General features: G+C 47.8%; 1 protein-coding gene across 3 annotated transcripts; it reads right to left on the bottom strand.

Annotated features, from left to right (window-relative positions):
- Positions 1–1,406: 1,406 nt before the first annotated feature.
- Positions 1,407–20,770, bottom strand: LOC136626093 (anaphase-promoting complex subunit 16-like). Of its 3 annotated transcripts, none has more exons than XM_066600830.1 (4): positions 20,317–20,770; positions 18,356–18,465; positions 4,825–4,899; positions 1,407–1,845 (listed from the first exon to the last, which is right to left on the bottom strand). In XM_066600830.1, coding segments are annotated over exons 1-4 (270 nt in total). In that variant the 5' UTR covers positions 20,319–20,770; the 3' UTR covers positions 1,407–1,762. The 3 variants fall into 3 exon arrangements, with proteins under 3 accessions (XP_066456927.1, XP_066456929.1, XP_066456930.1); XM_066600832.1 differs by having other exon boundaries at positions 1,407–1,830; positions 20,317–20,766; XM_066600833.1 differs by lacking the exon at positions 18,356–18,465 and having other exon boundaries at positions 20,336–20,766.
- Between the last annotated feature and the right edge of the window lie 58 nt (positions 20,771–20,828).

The following is a 20,828-nucleotide window of genomic DNA, read 5'->3' as shown; positions in this document are numbered from 1 at the left end:
GCTGTGCAGGATAATTAGTGTGCTCAAATTGGTGCTCAAACAGGTCATTAAAGACACGAGGATACCACATTTGCGGTTTTTTTTTTCTATAGAAATAGGGGAAAATGAGCAAGAAAGGGTTTTCTTTCTTTCTGTATTTCGGTATTTTTTTACACCATGTCTTTTGTTTTTTACACTGTTTATGTCCCTGAAGGGGACCTCATTCATAACAGCTATGATAGGGCATTGCAGGACTGCTATGGCTTTTCGCTGGTTTTAGCGAACATAGGCAATGGCAAAGCAGGATGCCTGTATCTGGCGTCCTGTTGCCACGACAACCTGACGGTCCTCGCAATTACATTGCGTGGGTCCAGTAATGTCCAGAGGCAGCGCAATCCCTCTGTGTACCCTTTAAACGCAGCGATCTACATAGATTGCAGCATGTAAAGGGTTAACAGCGGGGATCACTGTCCCAATGCACCCCAGCTGTTGCAGGCTATCGGTATAAGCCAGCTCCTGCTGCCAGATGGCGCAGGATTGTTTTAGATCCCGCGAGATCCACATGACGTAAGGTTATGTAATGTTGCCTTAAGTACCACCCTGCCATGACATAACCCTATGTCCTATGGCGGGAAGGGGTTAAAGGTGTTGTACCAGGATATAAAGTTATTCCCCTATCCACAATATATGATTGATTAGGGTCCTAGTGGTTGGACCCTGACCAATCGCAAAAATGGGGGTCCCAATGGTCTCCACGTGAATGGAGCAAAGGACACACGAGCATGCCACAGCTACGTTTATTTCAATGACAGTGCCTGAAATTGTCGAGTATGAGCGCCAGAGATTGCTGAGCGCTGTCACTGAAGTTAATGGAGCTGCAGCACGCATCACACTCATCCTCACATCCAGCCATGAGGGGTTCATCGGAACACCCATTATTGTAATCGGTGGTCGGATCATAATGTTATCCCCTATCCTGTAGGCAGGGGAATAACTTTATATCTTGGTACAACCCTTTAAGCATCAAGTGAAGAGTCAGCTCTTGATGTGTTGGAAGCAGGTAAAATGGGCAAGTGTAGGAAACTGAGTAACTTTGGCGAAGTAGTAATGACTAGACGACTGGAACAGAGCCCTCCAGAATACCAGGGAGGGCGGTTCCCAAGATGCAATGGTTAGTACCTACCAAAAGCGGTTCGAAGAAGGACAACTGGTGACAGGGTCATGGGCACCATAGGCTCATGTATGCATGTTGAGAGAGACTTTTGTTAAATGTAAATGAGCAAATTAAAGAAGTATAGGGATCATCGCACTGTAAGAGGTCATTAGATACCTCTACACCCTGGACAGTGGATTTCTAAATTACACTTTAGTTTTTTCTTGCTGGCACAACATTACATCTTTCCTCACAATTAAAACACTAATAAAAATGTAACTACAATACTCATCTTTATTTTAGAAAATAAAAACATTTAGCAAAAATGTAACATTATACACAAGTTTTCACTGTATACAAATCTGAAAACAATCGTCCCTGTTCATTCCCAGTGAAGGTACAATGGTAAACGGCTTTATGGGTCGGGATAGTCACAAATGGTAGAAGACTTCAACGTGTAGCGATTTGTAGACTCATTCTATGGAGCGGCAACGACTGCAGTATAAGATGCTGGTTTTAGAAGAACAACTGAAGACATGGTAGAGGATGTTGAGCCCTGGTAGTACCTTCTCATGCTTGCACACAACAGTTTAATCGTTTAGTATGGTCCGGCTCAGGGGTGGAAGTGGGCTAGGGGTCATCTGCTTCCAACTCTTCCACTAATCCGGCCAACTTCTCCATCCGGGATACTTGTTGATCTGAAAAGATTAGACCTAAACAAATGTTACTGCAATTAGAACAGGATTCTCTCCAGTCTCTCCAGGTTGCTCCATGATGTCGGGTAATCACTGAGAAGGATCATAAGAAATCACTGCTTTTGACAGGAACATAGTCTTATAACAGTGTACATTGACACTTACATGGTGCTCTCAAGCTGGTGACAGACTGTCTGAGCAGTTAGAAGACTTAGAAGGTTCTTTAGGGATGCTTCTTTACCCAATTAGTGTAGGCACAGGTTAGACTGTTCATATCTGTGCAAGCGTCTTCGGCACACAGCTGACATAGATTCCCGAGCAGCCTGGCGGAAGCCCGGAGGACACCATGCTAGTCAACTGGGTCCTATGGACATCATTGATGTCAGTTAAGCATGGGGTCCAGCACTTCCAATGTTTAGCTCCTATGATGGAGCCAAACAATGGAAATAATAGTGCAAATGTGAATCCAGCCTAGTTTTTGGCTGTGGATGGAGGGTTTATTATACTATCAGGATCAAATATGGCTGGATATTCAGAGGAAGTGGATAGTTTGATTGAGAAAAGGAGGTCCATCCAAATGTAAAATACCCCATTTTTAATTTTGCATAAAATGCCTTTATCAAAAATACAAATAGTGGGTGCCTTACTTGACTTATGGTCAGTAAATTACGGTGTAGCATAAGCAGAGGCAGTCAACGATAGCAAAGTACAACTCAAATGGTGCATTTCCTTGAAAGCCAACAAAATCTTGGAGATTTTCTACAGTGTAATTGGCTGTGAAAATCAAGACTTCTAGACCAGCTTTTCTCAACTCCAGTCCTCAGAGACCCCTGACAGGTCATATAGGGGGGTCCCTGAGGACTACAGTTGAGAAACACTGTTCTAGACCAGTCAACGCCTTGATGGGCTGCGCCAGCTGTCTTGGCAATGCTGATTGGAGGACCGTCTCTGACTGATGCATATCCCAAGATATGGTGCATATTTCAAAATGTTGGTGCAGAAAATGAACATGGCATGGGGTGGAGGGGGAAGGGGAAGGAAATATCATACTGCAAATGTGCTGCTAATGTAAGCCTTTAAAAAGCTAAGTTGATATTTCTGTTGCCAAATTTTGTGCCTTCTGAAGTGTCTCTCGTTTTGATTGGAAAAATAGCTCTGCATACAACGCTGTTTTTCCAGTCAGAATTAGTGATGAAGGCTCCAAATGTAGCCCAACCTTTGCAGAAGTCCTTACCACCTCATGACATTAGCACAGTCTAGTCTTATAGTTTTCTTAAATCATAAGTCATAGGAGTACAAAAGTAACCAGTCATTTGTAGTAACTCATTCCTCTTGTTATAGTTGTATATCTCAAGATCTGTAAGTTATAGCATTAACCTCTTCAGTGGCACGCCCGGAAATTTTCCAGGACTAGCTGCGCTGCCCATAGTGACATAGCCCAGAAGATTTCCTGGCTATGTTTCACTATAGGACCATGCAGAACACAATGCCATAAGCTGTGGCATTGTGCTCTGCCTGCACAGTCCCACAAAGAACCAGTGCAGGACTTTAAAAAAAGAAGCGGGAAGATATAACCGATCTACCGGCAACTTCCCGATTCTTCCCTGCACTGTTTACATCTGGCCACGGAAACCATCGGCTTTTCAGACGCCGGCTGATGGTCCGCGTGCAGGGAGAGCTGGTGACCAACTGTCAGATGATAGCCGGGCACCAGCTCTTACAGCAGAGAACAAAGAAAACCTCCAATCTCCGCTGTTTAACCCTTTACATACCGCAATCTCTGTGACCGCAGCATGTAAAGTGCTGACAGCTGAGAACGGAGAAAACCTCTGATCTCCGCTGTTTAACCCTTTAACATGTTGTGGTCTGTGCGACTGCAGCATGTAAAGGGCTGACAGAAGCAGAGGGCTCCCTCTGTCACCATTGGACAGCTCTCCCTGCCACGTGGACCATCGGCTCGTCAGAAGCCGGCCGATGGTCTTCATGGCAGGGAGAGCTGGTGATCGGCTGTCAAATGAAAGCCGTGTCACCATCAGAACCCTCGCAATGTGATCAGGCGGTTCTGAAGGGTCTCAGTTGCATCCGGAGGCTTGAATATAGCCTCCGGGTCTGCCAGCTAAATTAGGCTATGGCGCTAAGACTCTTTCTGAGCTTCATAGCCTGTCTAATACCCTACTATGCCTCAGCATTCCAGAGTATTAGAAAAATAAAAAAAAGGATTATGCAAGTTCCCTAAAAAAGACAAAAATGTAAAAAAAATGAAAAAGTTAAAAAATTTAAAAAAAAACAACAATAAAAATGCCCAAACCCCACCATTCTCCCTTTAGGGCTTATTTAGACGGGCATATATCGGTCAGGTTTTCACGCCCGGCTGATATACGCTGCCCCTTTCTGCAAGGGGAGGAGCTAGTGCATTGAACTCCCGCCCCCTCTCTGCCTCTTGCTACTGTTTGCAATGGAGGGTTGGGTCAGGGGCGGAGCTAAGTTCCATCCTGTTCTGCCCCCTCCATTGCAAGCAATGGCGAGGGTCAGGGAGGGAACGGGATCTCAGTTCACCAGCTCCCCGTCCCATCTCACCTGTTTCTGGGCTGGTGCACTGAGCTGATTTCTGCAGGAAGCAGACAGCTCCATAATCACTGCAGTGGCAGGGCTCGGTATTGCATCAAATTTTCCATTCATTTCAATGACTGCAATGCCAGGGCTGGCCACCGCACTGAGAAGGAAGCTGTCTGCTTCCTGCAGATTTAAACTTAGTGCATTGGCCCTACAAACAGCTGATCGGTGGGGTTCCTGGTAACGGACTTCCACCAAGCTACTATTGATGATCTATCTTCAGGATAGGTCACCAATAGTTTACAAACTCTTTAATTCACTTCCCTCAGCCATAAAACAGGCATGCATTACTTAATACAGTTTGATAGAAGAGAAATCTGTAGGATGAGTTTCTGTTTGCTGGTGTAGACTGGATTATGGTCATGATTTGCACTCGTTACTTACCATGTTTCACCTGCTTCAGCGCTGATGCGACTTGATAACTGAACACGGATTCACAAAGGAATCCCTCTGAGCCATCTGCAAACAGAAGGATAGAAAAACGCATAAGCAACGTTCTTGACCAGACTGCACTATTGTATGTCCTGCCTACAAGTTGTAGAACATCTACGGACACTGGCCAGGATTCCAATCATTTCCACCTACTTTTACTGACATGTGCATATTATGGCCCCCCGTGCACGCTTATGGACTACTAGCGCCAAACACATGTCTAGGTTAAATGGCCGTTGATGAAACTGTCCCGCATCTGCAGGCGCGTGTAGTGTGTGTTTGCGATAGAAACATTACATTGTGAGCGTTACCGGCGACCATGACAGATATTAGGGACGACAATCTCTGTACATTGCTGCAGAGATGTTGGAGCTATAGAGGTAACAAGAAAATGAAGACCAGCACAAGTAACCATTTCTCCGCATTCACATGGGCGCTTGCGTATTTCGGTCTGTAAATACGCTGTTGCCTTGTGCTTTGCGGCGTATTGGTATTCTTTTACTTCACATAAATATGCAGCGTATTTCCGCATGTAATAGAAACGTGCGAAATCTTCTTGATTTTGTGGGTAAATACGTAGCGATTACGCAGGTTTCCTGTGTATTTTGTGTGCATTTGCGCATGCACATTGATTTCAATAGGCTTCTACAGTGCGTAATAGACACTAAGATACCGTGCTTCCTTAAAAAGAAGACCCTGTCTTATATTAACCCCTTAAGGACACGGCCTATTTTGGGCTTAAGGATGCAGCTATTTTTGGCAGATTTTTATATCCATTTTTCAAAAGCCACTTTTTGTCGCCGCGGCCATATAAGGGCTTGTTTTTTGCATGGCGAACTATAGTTTTTATCGGTGCCATTTTTTTTACTCTAAATCATCACTGTTATCTATTGGATAACAGTGATCACGTCCCCGGTGACATCTCTCTGCACATGGTACCCAGGAGCAGAGGGATTTAAAATTTCCCGGGGCACGAGCCCCTCTGCGCAGAAGGATACTTCAGGTCCCAGAAGATTGGGACATCGCGGAGGACCCGGAGTGAGTATTTTCACCTCTCCTTATGGATCCGATCCATGAGAGGAGATGGAACAAACTTCTTTCCAGCCTTTTAAAACTTTTTCGTAATCGCCGCTTTCCATTGGATAGTGACAATCACGTGCACAGGGGACCGGTCACCTCGGTCTCCAGTGACATCTCCTGGTTCCCGGCTACCTTCAGGAGTCGGCATCCAGGAGACTTTAAATTTGCCGGGGCTCCTGGCCTTCTGCGCATGCGCGTGACGTCATACATCTGGCACACATATGCAGAAGAGCGGTGACGGGTCCCAGAGAACCAATTCCCCGTGGGACACCACGGACAAGGCGGGTGAGTAATCTCAGCTGCCCTGATGGATCGGATCCATCAGGGCAGCTGAATCTTAATCTTTTTTTAACTATTTATTCATTTAATTGCTATCGGCGCTATACACCGGATCACATTGCCGGGGAGGGGGGGGAGGGCAATAGGGCTTTAATTCTAAGAGGATGCATGTTTTTATGTCCTCCAGGATTAAAGCCCACTTAGCTAGGACGTAAAAAGGCAATGGGGCCGTCACTAAGAGGTTAAAGTTGAAAGTGTAAATTGTTACAGATGCCCATAATCCCACTGACAGATGATGTCACAGGAAATCAGGTGACCGCTGCAGCCAATGAGAAGCTGCAGTGTCACCATCCATTCTCCTGGCATCGGCGCTCAGACCCTGATAGCCGCGATGCCAGGAGTTCAAGAACATGATGTTGCATTTATCATTGGCTACAGAGGTCACGTGACTTCCTATGCCCCTCCCCCTGAGTCTGCAGCAGGCTGCAGTGCTGAGTCCTGGCGTACGCGTGTATCTCTGTATATTATTTTCACACAGGGCGTCCTACTGAAAAGGGGTTGTCCGGTAACCGGAGAGTCCTTAAACATAGACATATACCTTATATTTACTATCTACAATGCAGTAACAATAAAGCAATATGACCGTTGTTCTCAAACAGCTGAGCGATCTCTCCGAATATAAGTGCGAGATTTACTAAACTGAATAAGGCAAAATTCTGGCTCAATCTTAGGCTGAAGCGGTGCGCCCCCTGTGTACGTATGATGTAACTACACGCTATGCCTCACACTCACTCATCATCACCATAGCATCTACAGGGTGGTCCACGGAAAAGGACGGCAGCCCACACTGTCTATAAGAAAGTCTATCAATGTTGTCCATAGCAACCAATCACAGTGCAGCTTTCATTTTTTATACTGCTGAGGTAAGATGAAAGCTGCGCTGTGATTGGTTGCTATGGCAACAAAGATTTGCTTTTAGACAGCTTTGATGAGAGTGTGGTGCCGGGCTAATATTCCGTGGCCCATCCTGTACAAGAAGCTTCATTAGAATATTGCTTACTGGGAAATATTGTAATTAGATGCGCCAAGAATATAACAAAAGTCTGGAAGCTGCTGAACAGTCCCCCCGTGGCTACAGAAATATGGCGGAGGGGGCATGCAGAGGGACCTCCATGTTGGTTCACCCCGAGTACTTTGTGGATTAGGAACAGAGGACGCCTTTACATTATAACTATTATTCCTAAGGGCTCGTGTCCTCGGGTGGTCTTTCACCGCCTATTACACATGCGTTGCACGGCCACGTAATGCGTGCTGAATGGAGCTAATGAGAGTAAATGGACCTTCATTAGTCCTTGCACATGAGCGTATAGACACTGCATGTAGATACCAGCGAGAACTAGATGGCAGCATGCTCTATTCTCCGGCGTACCACGCAGAGTGAGCCGTATACGTTTGTATAAGCAGCGTATGCAAACCTGTCCATACACAATACATTATGTACGGGCGGCGATTCATACGCAACGCAGATACGACACAGCGGGGGATTAAAAAAAAGACAGCCACACTGCGCATGACCGCGGCCGTGAGATACGCAGATATGCGCAGTACACTAGCTGCCCGTACGCGGTATCACAAACACTGGTAAAACGCTGCGAGGGCACCTGTGGACATGAGCCCTAAGGCCACTGAGGAATTCTCCTGAGCATGGAGATATGTATATAGATTGCAGTCGCCGTCGGGACGGGCTTCCCAATAATACACCATATCCCTGCAGCACATCATATATTCTGTCACACAAGTACCACGTCCGCTGCCGGATATCCATACTAATAGTATACATGCTAAAGTAAGGCCCAATGTCCACAGGCGGATTCGATTTGTGGAACCAGCGCTGGAGAACCGCAAATCAAGCCGTCCATAGGGATGCATGGATGTCCGCAAAGCAATGACAAGCATGCAGATGTGATTTTTCCCACACACCGCATACAGGGCTCAGGCAGGCAGATCAGCTGGAAGGTCAGTTTCTTACTCTGATATCTGATGTTCAAAGCAGCTTTCAAAGATGGCACCGTTGTGCTGACTTTCCACAATGCCCTGCGCTCTCCCCCCTCGGTGTGCGAGCTCCCAATGACTGGCCTCGCTCAGCTCCCGTCCTGGCCACGCCCACCTCTAGTGAACTAATCTAAGTCTCTTCCCACCCAGGCCCCGCCCCCTCTAAGTCCCTCCACAGGACAGCATGTTCTCCTGCTGTACAGGGTACTTAGAGGGGGCGGGGTCAGGAGAGACTGTCTATACTCACAGGATAAAATCCTGAACGACGAGAGTTCAGTGTAAACAGCAGCCGTTCAGTACTGAACGTCCGCTGTGCAAAGTGAAAGGAGAGGGGCGGGGGAGAGAAATCTCCTGCAGCCACCCCACTGTGAAACAAGGATACCCGCTTGACAGGCACCTCCCCCCCGACCGTGACAAGTTATGGTGACAGCCCCCTCCCACCGTGCAACAAGTTATAGCAATAGCCCCTTCCCCCCTGCGACAAGTTATGGTGAGAACACCCCTCCGCCTCTCCCAGTGCGACAAGTTATAGCGACAGCTTCCCTCCTCCCGACAAGTTATGGTGACAGCCCCCCTCCCGTGCGACAAGTTACGGAGACAGTCCTCCCGCGCGACAAGTACACTGACAGCCCCCTTTCCCCCCACATGACAAGTAACACTGACAGCCCCCCCCTCTTCCCCGCGGCGACAAGTTGTAAGCACCCCAACTCCCGTGGCGACTAGTTGTCAGCACCTGAACCCCCGCGGCGACAAGATGTCAGCACCCAAACCCCATGGCGACAAGTTGTCAGCACCCCAACCCCTGCGGCGACTAGTTGTCAGCACCCCAACCCTCGAGGCAACTAGTTGTCTGCATCCCAACCCCCGCGGCGACAAGTTATCAGCACCCCAACCCCTGCGGCGACTGGTTGTCAGCACCCCAACTCCCGCGGCGACTGGTTGTCAGCACGCCAGCCCTCGAGGCAACTACTTGTCAGCACCCCAACCCCCATGGCGATAAGTTGTCAGCACCCCAAACCCCACAGCGACTAGTTGTCAGCATCCCAACCCCCACGGCAACTAGTTGTCAGCACCCCAACCCCCGCGTCGACAAGTTGTCAGACCCCCAACTCCCGCGGCGACTAGTTGTCAGCACCCCAACCCCCGCGGCAACAAGATGTCAGCACCCAAACCCCCATGGCGATAAGTTGTCAGCACCCCAAACCCCACAGCGACTAGTTGTCAGCATCCCAACCCCCGCGGCAACTAGTTGTCAGCACCCCAACCCCCGCGTCGACAAGTTGTCAGACCCCCAACTCCCGCGGCGCCTAGTTGTCAGCACCCCAACCCCGGCGGCAACAAGATGTCAGCACCAAAACCCCGTGGCGACTAGTTGTCAGCACCCCAAACCCCGAGGCAACTAGTTGTCAGCACCCTAACCCCCGCGGCGACTAGTTGTCAGCACCCTAACTCCCGCGGCGACTAGTTGTCAGCTTTTAACCCGCGCAGGGACTAGTTGTCACCCCCCAACTCCTGCGTCCACTATTTGTCACCACCCCAACTCCTGTGTCGAAAAGTTGTCAGCACCTGAACCCCCGCGGCGACAAGTTGTCAGCACCTCAACTCCTGCGGCAACAAGTTGTCAGCACCCCAACCCCCGCGTCGACAAGTTGTCAGCACCCTAACCCACACAGCAACTAGTTGTCCGCACCTCAACCATTCAAAATAGTCATGGCTCTCCTCCCTGCACAAACAGGATTACACTGAGATGAGACACGTCTGTATAGATAACACAGGACCACTATTCACAATACTCACAGCTCACCTCCTCTCCTCCCTGCACATACAGGATTACAGTGAGAGGTGACACCTATTTGTAGAGAACACAGGACCCACCATTAACAATAGTCACAGCTCACCTCCTCCCATCCCTGCACAGACAGGATTGCACTGAGAGGTGACACCTATATATAGATAACACAGCAGCCACCATTCACAATAGTCACAGCTCACCTCCTCCCCTCCCTGCACAGACAGGATTATACTGAGAGGTGACACCTATATATAGATAACACAGGACCACCATTCACAATAGTCACAGCTCACCTCTCCTCTCCCTGCACAGACAGGATTACACTGAGAGGTGGCACCTATATATAGATAACACAGGACCACCATTCACAATAGTCACAGCTCACCTCCTCTCCTCCCTTCACAGGCAGGATTATAGTGGGTGGGTTGGTGGCTCGCTGGGCTGGTCGGTGGCAGGGGCAGTTATACAACCCACTCCCCTCCTCCCCTGCAATAAGTTATGGCAGCCCCCTCCCCCACTCCCATGAGAGAAGTTATGACAGCCCCCGCTCCCAGTAGTAATACTTACCCTCCAGCTGATGACCGGTGGACACTCCTGTCCGGATCGTCTCTAGTACGGACTGCGCATGCGCAAATAATCTGACGCGTGTTCCTGAGCCGGCAGGCGCTGCTGCGCATGCGCAAAAAAACAGGCGCGCACCCCTGGCCCGAGGAGTGCTACTACGTATGCCCGAAAAAAAGAGAAGTGCGTTTACGGCCCGACAAGAGGAGAAGACTGAAGATAGGGAGCACTCCTGTAGGTAAGTATATATCTTCTGTATGGCTGATTTACAAAGCACAAAGTATATTACAAAGTGCTTTGTAATGGCCATACAGAAGTGCATACATACATTTGTCAGGGCCAGACAACGCCATAAAGTGCGGTGGAGCGGAGTGCACATCATAAGCTAGGCCTCCACAAACGGGCAGACACCTGAGGGCAGACGTCGTTGCTGCACGTATGTGATTATTAGGCTAGCAGGGGTACCAGCGTTGCCCTGGATTATGGGTGGGTTCACACAGGGCGGATTCCCGTCGGAAATCTCGCGGTTTGGCCGCAGTAAAAACCGCGAGATTTCCGCCGGGAGAACCGCCGCGGTTTAAGCTGCGGAGGCTTTGAAGCAGCTCGGCCGCATGCTTTTCCGTTGCGGCCGGCGCTCCCATAGAGGAGAGCGCAGCCGCGGTTTCAACCGGATTTAATGCAGCGGATTAGCCGTCCCGTGTGGACAAGGTTTCTGAGAAATCTCATCCACATGGCTGGCTAATCCCGAGATTAGCGGCCGTGGGCGGATCTGCTGCGGCAAATCCGCCCTGTGTGAACCCAGCCTAAAACTTGAATGAATGCCACATTAACATGGATTGAGATTTTAAAGAAAATCTGGGTTTCCCATAGCAACCAACCACAGCGCAGCTTTTATTTTACCTCAGTAGTATAATATATACCAACCAATCACAGCACAGCTTTTACTTTACGTCAGTAGTATAATACATACCAACCAATCACAGCACAGCTTTTACTTTACGTCAGTAGTATAATACATACCAACCAATCACAGCACAGCTTTTACTTTACGTCAGTAGTATAATACATACCAACCAATCACAGCACAGCTTTTATTTTACCATAGCTGTGTAAGAAATGATTTTGACAATTGTATTTCCCATCCATTTTTTGCTCTTCCTGTAATTCGCCTCACAAGGACAAGTCAATCACGGAACATGGCCGTTACTTACTGAGTGAGGAGTGCATATAGACAAGTCAGCTCTAGCGCATCTGATGACCAGAGCATTTGTAATGACCATCAATAAGGCTCAAGGGCAAACACTGAGGCCCAATGTCCCCAACCGAAAGATACACAAAGGGAAACATGGCCGTCCGCAATGAAATAAAGCATGTGGATTTGATTTGCGGACCTTTCGGTCCAGAAACAAGTTGGAGCATGCTCCATTTCAGTGCGGATCCCTCATGGACGACTTCCATTGCAGTCAATGGAAGCAGTCTGACCCGCGGCCCACGCGTATCTAACTGTGCCGCCGGGCAGCGGATCCCGCGGGAAAGCAGGAGACTTGAAAAAAATCCTCCACTGCGCATGTACGGCGGCACGCCAGCCGGCACTGCCGCACACTTACGTAGTGAAGAAAATAGAAGACCCGGATGGGTAAGCAGTGTCCTCGTCCACGGACAGAGTGGGAATCCACTGCGGGCTACTGCCACGGAATCCGACCCGCCCGTGGACATGAGGCCTTATGGTAGGTGGTGTACATTTTCTCATGGGCACCTATGCGCCGCGCTCACATGTATACAGTCCACAAAACCTTTATATCCTAGCAAAAGATGACAAGACCAGAAACGTACAGAACTGCGCTGACAGCAGATCGCGGCTACATTCCTTTCACTATTTCATAAAAAACACAAATTCCACGCAGATGGAAATATGCTATAGCCCTCCCTTGGCTCATGTGCTGGGATAGCGCTGCCGCCGCACACGGCTGGGGTCAGGGGTTGGCCACGGCAGTCATGTGTGTATATGAACATGTCACCCCAGCAGCATGTCAACAAAAGCCAGCGAAGAAGCCTGGAGCAGTGGAGAAGACTAACCACTTTACCCCTCATCCGCTCCATCCATGGCAGGGAGGCTGTCTCTGACAGCTGACACCCGCCTGTAACAGCCGTCATCAGCGTTCACATTGATCGCAGCTGTTAATCCTTTAAATCGATCTGACAGCGGCATTTAAATGCCCAAATCGGCATTTAGTGGTCCAAAACAGCCCCCTCGCGATGAGATTGCAAGGTGCGGTTTGGTTGTCATGACACCCTGGGCCTCCTGAAGATTCCCAAGGCTACCATGAAGAGACTGACTGTCAGCATACAGCATAATGCAATACTATGGTACTGCATTACACAGTATAGCCTCATGCCCATGGCCGGGTCCATTTCCACCTGTGAAATATCGCAGCAGAATCAGACCTGGCGTCCCCCAGACACCCTATAGCAGTGATGACGAACCTTTTAGGCCTCATGTCCACGGGGAAAATCAGATCCGCTGCAGATTCTCAATGGAGAATCTGCAGCGGGTCCCTCCTGCCCCGCGGACATGAGCGCCGAAAATAGCAATTTAAAAGCATTTACCTATCCGGCGCGGGCGGGGAAGGTCAGCTGTTCCTCACGGCCGGATCTTCATTTTCGGCCGGCGGATGAATTCCTGACGCCGGCGGCACGTCGTCGGCACGTCGTCGACGTGCCGCGCGCATGCGCCGGGCACATCCGCCGAGCCGAAGCAAGGGAGATGCGGCCGTGAGGAAGAGCAGAGCTTCGCGGCCCGCTGCGGGTGAGTAAATGCTTTAAATTCCTATTTTAGGTCTCCCGCGGATCCGGACGGCTTCCATAGGCTTCAATAGAAGCCCGCGGGAGCCGTCCCCGCGGGAGACCCGCATAAAAATGGAGCATGGTCCAGATTTTTTCATGCTCCATTTTTTTTTAAATCACTTTTATTGACGATCCGCGGGTATTTATGTACCCGCGGGTGGTCAATGCATCCCTATGGGATGCGGATCCGCATGCGGGAGATCCGCTGCGGATCCTAAATCATATTTTCCCCGTGGACATGAGCCCTTAGAGACCGAGTGCCCAAACTGAAACCCAAAACCCACTTATTTATCGCCCCAGCGGTAATAGTGACTGCGCACAGCGACCTCAGTGTTCATAGTGACATCCCACAGCGGATTTATTTAGCTTCACAATACATTATATGGTGCATTAAAGAGAACCATAAAAAACTACAATTCGCCCCACAAGAAGCAACAAGCCCTCAGACAGCTGCGTTATCGGAAAAATAAAACGGTTAGGATTTTCTGAATGTGGGGAAGAGAAACGAATCTTATATAAAACCGCCTGCAGGCTTTTCTTGCACCGCACTTTGACCCCTTTGTGTGACCTTTGGTGGATGATTTTGGTGTCATTAGATTTGTGACATCCTCACCACCGCCGTAAAATCATGAAATTAGAGTTTGATGCATTGAGTGACTCTCAAGCCGGGTCAAAGCTCCTATGTTAAGTCTAGCGGCGCTGTTGTGCTTCACCCATTGATTATGAGCGCTATAACCAGCGATAAGGTATTGCTGTACAGAAGTCATGGAATGCCTTACCATAGCAATCACTGCTGCTATGGAGCAGGTCCGCTTCAGGGCTTATTCACGCCTGTCCGATATACGGTGTCCCTTTCTGCAGGTGGAGGAGGTGGGCTGGTCCAGGAGCAGTGCACTGAGCTCCCGCCCCATCTCTGCCCCTCGCCACTATATGCAATCGGAGGGGGCAGGATGAGGTGGAACTTATCTCTGCCATCCCCACCCTCCTGCCCCTCCCATTGTAAACAGTGGCGAGGGGCGTAGAGGGGGCAGGAGCTCAGTGCACTGCTCCCGGCCCGCCTCCCCCTGCAGAAAGGGACACCGTATATTGGGCGGGTGTAAAAACCAGGACAATATACGGACGTCTGAATAAGCCCTCAGGGAAATAAACAGTGTAAATAAACTAAAGAAATAATGTAAAGAAATAAAATAAAATACCTTGGTTTTTTACTTGTTTACCGCTATTTGCAAGAAAAAAAATTACTAATTTCAGAAAAACCTCACATATGTGGTATCATTGTGTCCGTAATGAGCACACGAATTATCCTGCGCAGCAAATATCTCCTAAAAAGAGCAATAAAGGCAATCCAAAGAGCCATATGTACCCCGAAATGGTACAAATAAAAACTACAGTTCGTGACGCAAAAAACAAGCCCTGACAAAGCTCTGTCCATGAAAAAATCAAAAACGTTATGTGACTTTGAATGTGATGAAGTGGAAAAACCTAAAAAAATTATGTTTTTGGCATCGTTGTAAACGTATCGAACCGCAGAAAAAATGTATTGCGTCATTTATACTGTTAGGCCTCATGTCCACGCGCTTAGAATCCGCAGCGTTTCTCCTGCACGCGGATCCGCGCCTCATAGGGATGCATTGCACACCCGAAGGTAGTTAAATACCTTTGGATGTCATTTCCCGCGTCAGGCGCGGATCCGTGTGCGGGAAAAAAAATGGACATGCTCCATTTTCGTGCGGGTCTCCCGCGGGGACGGCTCCCGCAGGCTTCTATTGAGGCCTATCGAAGCCGTCCGGATCCGCGGGAGACCCGTACCAGAATTAAACTCACCTGCTCCGGACGATGCGGTTCTTCCCTTCTTCGCGGCCGGATCTTCTTTCTTTGGCCCGGCAGATGTGCCCGGCGCATATGCGCGGCACGCCGCTGGCGTGTCGAGCACATCCGCCGGGTCGGAGAATGAAGATCCGGCCGTGAAGGAAGGAAGATCCGCATCCTCCGGAGCAGGTGAGTTTATTCTGATTTTTAGGCATCATGTCCGCGGGGCAGGAGGGACCCGCTGCAAGATTCTACATGAAGAATCCGCGGCGGGCCTGATTTTCCCCGTGGACATGAGGCCTTAGATTGTCGCTGTAAAAAAAAAAAAATTAAAAACAATGGCAGAATTAATTAATAAAAACTATAGTTGACCACGCAAAACATAAGACCTTATACGACTGTGTCGACTGGAAAATTAAAAGTTGTGGCTCTTGAAAACTGTAAATGAAAATCCCTCAGAAATCGTTGCGTTCTTAAGCCCAAAATAGGCCATGTCCATAAGGGGTTAACCGCTTAACATCACAGGACCACAGATCGCGGTATGATGTAATGCTATACATTAGATCATACTGTAGGAGCGATCAACGCATCACAAGTTGTTGTCCCCTCTGGGGACTAAAGAAAAAGGTAAAATTACATTTTTACTGATTATTAAATTAAAAAAGCTAATAAAAGTTAAAAAAAAACCCTTTTGCCATATTTATAATAAAGGGATCTAAATAGTAATACAAAAATACATATTTAGTATCGCAGCGTCCGTAAAAGTCTGATCTATCAAAGTAATGCATTATTTACCCTGCATGGTGAACATCATCAGAACTAGAGATGAGCGAGCCTACTCGGCCAAGCCCCTTTTTTGCCTGAGTACCGCGATTTTCGAGACCTTCCGTACTCGGGCGAAAAGATTCGGGGGGCGCCGTGGGTGAGTGGGGGGGTGCAGCGGGAGTGGGGGGGAGAGGGAGAGAGAGAGGGATCCCCCCTGTTCCCCGCTGCTACCCCCCGCTCCGCCACGCCGCCCCCCGAATCTTTTCACCCGAGTACAGAAGTACTCGAAAATCGCGGTGCTCGATTGAGTAATTACTCGAAACGAGTAGGTTCGCTCACCTCAGAACATAAAAATAAAGAACACCAGAATTGTGCTTTTTTGATCACCCCTATATCCAAGAAAAAATTTAATAAAAAATGATCAAAAAGCCGTATGTACGCCAGAATGGTAGCAATGGAAACAACGGGGCGTCCCGCACAAAATGAGATGTCACACAACTATGTCGAAAAAATGAAAAAGTTATAGTTGTCAGACGATGGCAGCAGGAAATAATTTTTAAAAATTACATATCTTCGAAAAACAAAAAAAAGGAGTACAGCCCAAAAAAAACCTATATAACTTTGGTATTATAAGTATTCGTACTGACCCATAGAATAAAGTTATCAGGTCATTCTTGTTGCAGTCTGTACGCCGTAAAAACAAGACACACCCAAGATGGCGGAATTTAGTTTTTTTTCCATTTCACTCCACTGAGAAGTTTTTCTGTACATTATATAGTACATTATATAGTACCACTGAAAAACACAACTCGGCCCGCAAAATACAAGCCCTCATAGAGCGACGTCGATGAATAAATGAAGGAGTTATGATTTTTTAAAAGGGGAGAGGAAAAAGCGAAAATGGAAAAACAAGGGCCGTGTCATTAAGGGGTTAAAACACATATATACAGAGCAAAAAATATATAACCATCACTTGCATCATATATACACTTCTGTACATCCCATATGCCCCTGTATATACAGATAACGACAGTTATCACACATTTTATATATAATGTGAGCCCTCACTGACCGACTCTGAGGCTGACTTCACACTGCGCTCGTCAACGTGCGATTTCACCGCGGATGCGAGGCGTCTTTTGTATTAAAAACATCTGGCATCACTTCGGAGAAGTAGCGATCCTCCGCCGCGGCTGATCATGGAGTTTCTCCCATCGTTCTCATTGGTGAGACGCCTCATTGCATCGCGTGCATCTAGCACATGGAGCGATGCTGCCGCCGGCCCCACTGACAACAATGGCCGCTGCGATGTGAAGGCGCGCCCAAAGACGGTACGTGTCGCGATTCTTTTCCTGTATCGCTTTGTGGTGCAATGTGGGTAAACAATCGCTCATGCGTATGACCCCGTTCAAAAGAATGGGGATCATATTCACATCCCGCAAGGCACAAGACTCGTGGGAGAATCTTGCCCGTGTGAAGCCGGCCTGACTCATCACTAATTCCCTAAGGCCGCTCTCACGCACGCATTAGCACATCATGGCGTTTTACTGCGATTTCGCGCGGCCTTTTCTAAGGCATTCCACTATTTGTCAGCGTTTTTTGAAGCGCCCCACTATGGGTGATGAGGTGCGTTAAAAAGTGCTAAAATGCACGAAAATAGAGCAGACAGCGCTTGAAAATCACAGCGTTAGACATGCTGCGTCCGAGCGCTAGTCGGCAGAACATCACTGAAATCAATGGAGGCGTTGTGCCGCGATTAAGCATCGCAGTAAAAAGCGGGCTGTGTGAGAGCGGCCTTACTCCCCATGGCGGACAAACATGACATTTGGCGCAACTGTTCCTTAGATCCTAAGTAGGAAAAGTAACGGGGTCACAACTGGATTATACAATTCTAGCCAAGGAAGCACGTGGTCACCTCCACGCGGTGTTTCCTGGGTAACGTGAAGAACCAGGCAAAATGGGGAACATACTATAATCCTCGGTTCCTGTTCTCTGTACCAAACTAACTGGGGCGAAGCCGAGTATATCAGCCAGTATATATATATATATATATATATATATATATATATATATATATATATATATACACACAACACCCGTATGCGCATAGCGCTCACACCATACATACAGCACCATCATCCACCGGCCATACACGCCTTCTACACAGGAATATGGGGTTGGACACATATACTCTATCATATATATATATATATACAGAACAGAGATCAGAAGGCAGCGCCCCAGAATGTGGGGGGGGGATTTATATTTACCAATTTAATAAATATAATATTTTTATCTCACCCTGCGGTAACCGGGTTTCCCTGGGGAGCGCCGCTGGGTCAAAGATCCAGGCCGGCAGGAAGAACCAGATAATCGGGTGGTTGAGGTGATAGATATGCTGGTCGCCAGTCCTTACGACATCACATCATGGAGAGCATCGGAGGGAAATACGAATATATAAGTATAAACCGGAGAGAGATAGACAATAGCAGAAACTAAATAAAAATCCCCAGCGAGCGGTCCGGACCATGCGGAAGGGGCGGGCCCAGGGGATTATACAACGCTTCTTTAGATGAGCGGTGCACTCGGTGTAAGGCACCCTGTGAAGTAGGTCCGGCACATTTATATGTCTGTTGGAGTCCGTTCACTGCAGCGCTGGGAATATTTATATAGAACACACATATACAAACGTTATACAACATCCAGAGCATCATATACAGACAGTATGCACACAAGGTATAATGTGCATTCACAGCATGCACACGGTGTATTATTTAGGCCGCCTGCAGACGGCTGGGTCGGAGAATTCTCGCAGCAGGATCCGACCCGCGCCCCGGCAGTGAGCAGTGCGGCTCACCTTCTTCCGCGTCTTCTCCACTCTGTGATGTGCAGGCTGCCACCCAGCGGGCACATGCGCAGAGCGGAGGCGGCGTGCCAGGGGTGACATCTCTGTGTGGGCCTCTGTGAGACCCGCACAGAAATAGAACATGTCATGATTTGTTTACCGCGTGTGATTTCACACGGACAAATCACGGCCGTCTGCATAGGATTGCGTTTTGCAAAGCAATCCTATGCAGGCGGGCACGGGCGGAAATTCTGCGAGAAATCCCGCCGTGGAATTTCCGCCCGTGTGCAGGGGACCATAGTCATATACAATGTATACCAACTATACAGTGTAGTATACAGGCATATCTATATACAGTGTACTACATATAGAATATACACACTATGCCCACAGTGTATTATACTACCATATACACACACTGCACACTGTAGTATACAGCCATATATACACACTATACATACCGGTAGTATACAGCCATATAGACACACTATACATAGCATACAGCCATATACACACACATACATAGTATACAGCATATATACACACACTATACATAGTATACAGCCATATATACATACATACATAGTATACAGCCATATATACACACATACATAGTATACAGCCATATATACACACTATACATAGTATACAGGCATATCTATATACAGTGTACTACATATAGAATATACACACTATGCCCACAGTGTATTATACTACCATATATACACACACTGCACACTGTAGTATACAGCCATATATACACACTATACATACCGGTAGTATATAGCCATATACACACACATACATAGTATACAGCCATATACACACACACACACTGTAGTATACAGCCAAATATACACACATACATAGTATACAGCCATATATACACACTATACATACCAGTAGTATACAGCCATATATACACACTATACATAGTATACAGCATATATACACACTACACATACTATACAGCATATATACACACTATACATACCAGTAGTATACAGCCATATACACACACATACATAGTATACAGCCATATACACACACAAACATAGTATACAGCATATATACACACTATACATACCAGTAGTATACAGCCATATACACACACATACATAGTATACAGCCATATACACACACATACATAGTATACAGCCATATACACACACATACATAGTGTACAGCATATATACACACACTATACATACTATACAGCATATATACACACTATACATACCAGTAGTATACAGCCATATACACACACTACACATACTATACAGCATATATACACACTATACATACCAGTAGTATACAGCCATATACACACACAAACATAGTATAGAGCATATATACACACACTATACATAGTATACAGCATATTAACACATACATAGTATACAGCAAATATACACACATATGAGCAGACTACATACACCAGACGTGCAGCAGAGTGAAGCTTCTCTCCTTCGGCAGTAGGAGCTCCGAGGCTCCGCAGAGCCGCTCACCATGATGTAATCCTGCGGAGGGCATATTAACTTTTTCTTCCCCAGTTCTGCCTAAACTCAGCAATTCAAGCAACCTTAGGGTTAGGGTTTAGGCTTGGGCTTAGTTGCCGACCCTCCTACGGCCGTGCTGCTGCTTGTTTAACTACCCGGCCACACGTGCACATCTCCAAAGGGGGTGTGTCCCCAACAACCAATCAGGTCGCTGGAATCGCTCACTGCTACTGAACTGCGGCTGAAATCCCAAATATGCCTCCCGGCTACTCTGTGTTGCAGTTCTGCAGGAAGAAGAGACAGGAGTCACGTGAGCTGTCAAACCCCGCTCGAGCTCCGCGGGTCACGTGTCCTCCCGCGCGCACCTGATGTCACAAGAGACTGCACACGGCTCAACTGACAGTTGAGAGTCGCGCTCAACCCATATGGA

The sequence above is a fragment of the Eleutherodactylus coqui genome, chromosome 4 (assembly GCF_035609145.1).
Source record: "Eleutherodactylus coqui strain aEleCoq1 chromosome 4, aEleCoq1.hap1, whole genome shotgun sequence".
NCBI lineage: Eukaryota > Metazoa > Chordata > Amphibia > Anura > Eleutherodactylidae > Eleutherodactylus > Eleutherodactylus coqui.
Note: the sequence above shows the minus strand (reverse complement) of the source record. Positions and strands in the feature narration are given on the sequence as shown.